General features: G+C 40.5%; 1 protein-coding gene across 1 annotated transcript; it reads right to left on the reverse strand.

The window, feature by feature from the left end:
* Positions 1 to 1,810: 1,810 nt before the first annotated feature.
* LOC115077610 (olfactory receptor 5B21-like) lies at positions 1,811 to 2,743 on the reverse strand. Its single transcript, XM_029579907.1, has one exon. The coding sequence runs from the start codon at positions 2,741 to 2,743 to the stop codon at positions 1,811 to 1,813; it is 933 nt and encodes a 310-aa protein (XP_029435767.1).
* Between the last annotated feature and the right edge of the window lie 1,703 nt (positions 2,744 to 4,446).

The following is a 4,446-nucleotide window of genomic DNA, read 5'->3' on the forward strand; positions in this document are numbered from 1 at the left end:
TCACATTGGGCTATATAATCACAGTGTGGAGATGTCACAGTGCTGAACGACTGGCATTTCTGATGCTATTTATTTATTTATTTATTTATTTATTTACTTAATTTTCTATACCAATGTTGGTATATACCTTCACACCGGTATACAATGTTTCATTATTAAAAATCATAAAATACAATAATATTTTTAAAACAATCACACAAGTAACTATATATCAGACTCATACTTAAATTAGTATAAAATAAACATAACAAAAATAAAATAATAGATGTAAAAATTAAATAATCACATTAAAACTTGCCTATTAACATAAAATAAATAATAGAAAGCATCAACATATGAAAAACAATGAAGATTACTGGCCGACTTCTACTTGAAATGCTTGCATATACAGCCACGTTTTTAGTGCTTTCTTAAATTCTTTTAAATCTCTCTGGAGCCTTAGTTCTACGGGTAATAAATTCCATAGACCTGGACCGGCTAATGAAACAGCTCTTTCCCTGACAGAGGTAAGTTTAGCAGTGGCGATAGAAGGAATTGTAAGAAGTCCTTTACCCGCTGAACCCAGATTTCGCTGAGGGGTGTGTATGCATAAAATTGCATTCATCCAGTCTACTTGTTCTGCATAGATTGCTTTATGTATCAAACATAAAGTCTTAAATTTAATTCTGTATTTGACTGGAAGCCAATGAAATACGGAAAGGACAGGGGTGATATGATCTCTTTTGTTAGTACCGGAAAGGAGCCTGGCAGCGGAATTCTGTAAAACTTGCAATGGTCTAAGTGATGTCTGTGGAAGACCAAGCAATAAAGAATTGCAATAGTCTATATTGGTAAATAGCAAAGCTTGGAGAACGGTTCTAAATTCATCATGGTTTAGTAAGGGTTTTAAGCGCCTAAGAATTAATAATTTATGATAACTTCCTGTATCTTTGTATAAATGTGTTTTTTTTAGTGTAAATTCGGGGTCAAGCCATACGCCTAAGTCTATAATTTTATTCCCTAAAGAAATAGAAACATTTTCCATGTTGAAAACTTTGCATTGATCAGATGGAGTTAGTTTAAGTTCTAACAACATAATTTCTATTTTTTTCACAGTTGAGACTCAGTTTCATTTGTTTTACTAATTGTCTAATGATATTTAGATAAATATTAGCAATTTTGAAGGTTTGTGAGGACTGAGAATTCTAATGGGAGGGATTGTACCAATCCCAGAGAATGAGATCCAACCCTCCACAAGGTTCTCACCAAGATTACTGGATCATGAAGGAAAGATCTATCTCTGACTGGGTTTGTAAATCTGTGAATCTTTTCCGGGCCAGCTCTCTGAGGGTTTTGCAAAGTCAACACTGGAGGACTCTGTTTTTTTGCTGTTTTTCTCTGGCTCCTTTGCACTTTCAGCTCAGTCAGGACCAGGATTGTCTTCATTCCCAACTATGCAAGGAATATTTTTCCTTTGTTATAAGATCTCCCTTCCTCCCCAGTGAGCTTAGTCAGGTCATTGCAGTGATAGGCCTGGGCCTATGGCCATGTACCGAGGCTCTTCCAGAACCCTGCAATCATGAGTGGCAAATCCAGCCACTGGGTGTCACCCTCAAATGATGATCATATCTCTCTCCACCCAGGAGGCTGTGCATGATTCTTCTGCCACATCTACAACCCCGACTGAGCTGGGGAGTAAAAAGCCCAACCCAAGGATCAAACCAGAGAATTTCCTTTTGTGTTTTAAAGGGTGAATCATCTTGATCCCTACTAGAAACATAAATCTCCTACATATGATAACCTTCTTCTCTTCATCACCTGCTCCCAAAAGCTATTTCCCCATGACTCTCCTCAATGCATTTTTTACCTCCTGGTTCCGCAGACTGTAAATGATGGGGTTCAGCATGGGAATGACAGCTGTGTAGAGCATAGACAAGATTTTACCCTGCTCCTGGGAGTAAGTTGAGGTGGGTCTCATGTACATAAAGAACAGAGAAAAATAATAAATGGAGACTACAGTGAGGTGTGAGGAACAGGTGGAGAAGGCTTTACGCTTCCCTTCTGTAGAGCGGATCCTCAGGATGGCTGAGACGATGTAGGTATAAGATACAAGAGTCACGGAGAAAGCAGGTACTGCCATCAATGCACCTACAACAAACACTATGCTTTGTGTGCTGATTGTGTCAGTGCAGGAAAGCTTTAACAATGGCATGAGGTCACAGAAGAAATGATCGACCACATTAAAGGAACAGAATGAAAGGCGGGTGACAGAAGCTGTGATTGTCTCAGACGGTAGAAAACCAACAATCCAGGATGCAGCAGCCAGCAGGACACAGACTCTGTGATTCATAATGAGGGAATAGCGCAAGGGGTTGCAGACTGCAGCATAGCGGTCATAAGCCATGGCAGTAAGGAGGAGATCTTCAGTGCAGGCAAAGCCCATGAAGAAATAGAGTTGCACAACACACCCAGCATAGGAAATGGTCTTATCCCCAGAGATGAAAATCGCAAGCAGTTTCGGAGTTATGGTGGAGGTGCAGCAGATATCTGTGAGTGCCAGATTATTGAGGAAGAAGTACATAGGGGTGTGCATACGGAGGTCTGCATGCGTCACAGTGATAATCACAAGGTTCCCCAGCAGGGTGATCAGGTAGATGAGCAGGAAGACCAAGAATAGAGGAGCCTGCAGCTGGGGATTATCAGAAAGTCCCAGAATAATGAATTCTGTCACCATTGTCATATTTTCCAGATCCACTGGAGCCATCACACTCTCTTACCTACTGAATTTATGTATTTCTGAATATTTGCAACCCAATGGTCTGAAAAGGTTGCTTCAAGCAAAGTACACCATAACTCACACCATAAACATAGAGCTCCTACATACAGTAAGCATACACAATAAATAAGATCATTTAAAATAAAATCATGATGTAAACCTAATATAACCAGTTGGCAGTTATCTAAAACACTCTACCGAAATGTCTTTTGAAATGAAAAGGTATTAACTCTTTCCCTGAAGGCAAGCCCATCCCCTTCCAATAACAAATCTAGAAGAGGGTTCTACAGAATCGGTCCTGCCACTGAAAACACTCCTGGAGCTGCAATAAGAAATTGGAAATGATGAATATGTTAAGTGCAGATGTCATTGAGTTTTACAGATGCTGCAATGTGTGGCCAGCAGTGAAAGTCACTGATCTGCAACTCATCAGGTGTCACTTGCAACTCACTGGCAATGTTTTGGATGTTCATTGTACTGGAGGAGATTTACAGCCAAGGGTTTTCTGTTAGCAAACGTTCTCATCCTATTCTGTGTCTGAAAGGAAATAGGTTTTACAATTAGGTCTACAAGTCAGTGACAGAGCCTGGGATTAGAACTGAGGCACTGGGAGATAAAATGACTTTCCCAAGGTCACACACACAGTCAGTGATCCAACCAGTGATCATAACTGGAAGACACAAATGAATGAATTAGAATGAATGGTAGGGTGAGAAAGTATTATTGCAGACAATAAAACAAGAATAATGTAGGCAACACACAACCAATTTTGTTAACTATATGAATATGGCATCATAGCTGAAAATGTTAACTGTTATCTATGCAATTGAAAGTATTCTGGTTTGTCAATAAAAATGTTTAAAAAATGAACTCAAGCACAGGGAGATCATGTCCTCCCCACCATTATGCAACCGAAGGTAAAGTTGGGGATTTTTGGCTCTTAATTCACTACTCTTAACACCAGAGCACTCTTTAAACTACATTACAAAATATTATATTGATATACTGAGTCATTTTGATCGATGTGCCTTCAGACAGACTCCACCATACCCTCAGACATATCAGATCCCTGTGGCTCTTGTTGATCGTAGGTAGGAGATTCAGTCTTGATAAACTCCCTGTGGAGAAAAAAGCAGGGTTTGCCAGATGCTTCCAATTTACCCAGAGTGGCCTGTGATGGACACAGGACACTGGGCTCTCAGGCCTTTGGTCAGCCCATCATATTCTTGTCTTCCTTGCTCTTTGCTAAGAGGGTCTGACACCAGTGGAGGCTTCTGAATAAATCTCTACATTGTACTAAGGGTCACTGACCTATGCATCTACTAAGAGAAGTAGTGTGATGGCGCCCAAACTGTGATTTCTGCTCTATGATGTGTTGTGTACCAGAAAACCCAACTAACCCTCTTCCATTCTAATAGATTCTTCTTTCTGGTTCTCCATCTTTAGCAGCTCTGAGTGCACAACAACATAAAACAATCCTCACTCTCTCCTGCTTCCCTCCCATCTTTCCCTCTGCAGCTTCTCTTACCACCTTCAGGACTGCTTCTGGTCCTCTTCCTCCATCCCCTCCCCCTGTCTCTGTCCTTCCCTCTCCTGAATCCTTGTGTCCTCATTTCAATCACAAATGGAATATTTTACAGTGAATGCTTTGTGGAGCCGTCACTGCTGTGCCAGAAGTGTGCAATGCAGCA

Source organism: Rhinatrema bivittatum, chromosome 16 (genome assembly GCF_901001135.1).
Source record: "Rhinatrema bivittatum chromosome 16, aRhiBiv1.1, whole genome shotgun sequence".
Taxonomy (NCBI): Eukaryota; Metazoa; Chordata; class Amphibia; order Gymnophiona; family Rhinatrematidae; genus Rhinatrema; species Rhinatrema bivittatum.

What these genes read in the sequence shown, in the direction of transcription:
- LOC115077610 (XM_029579907.1), bottom strand. Translation starts at nt 2,743, where the DNA reads ATGGCTCCAGTGGATCTGGAAAATATGACAATGGTGACAGAATTCATT.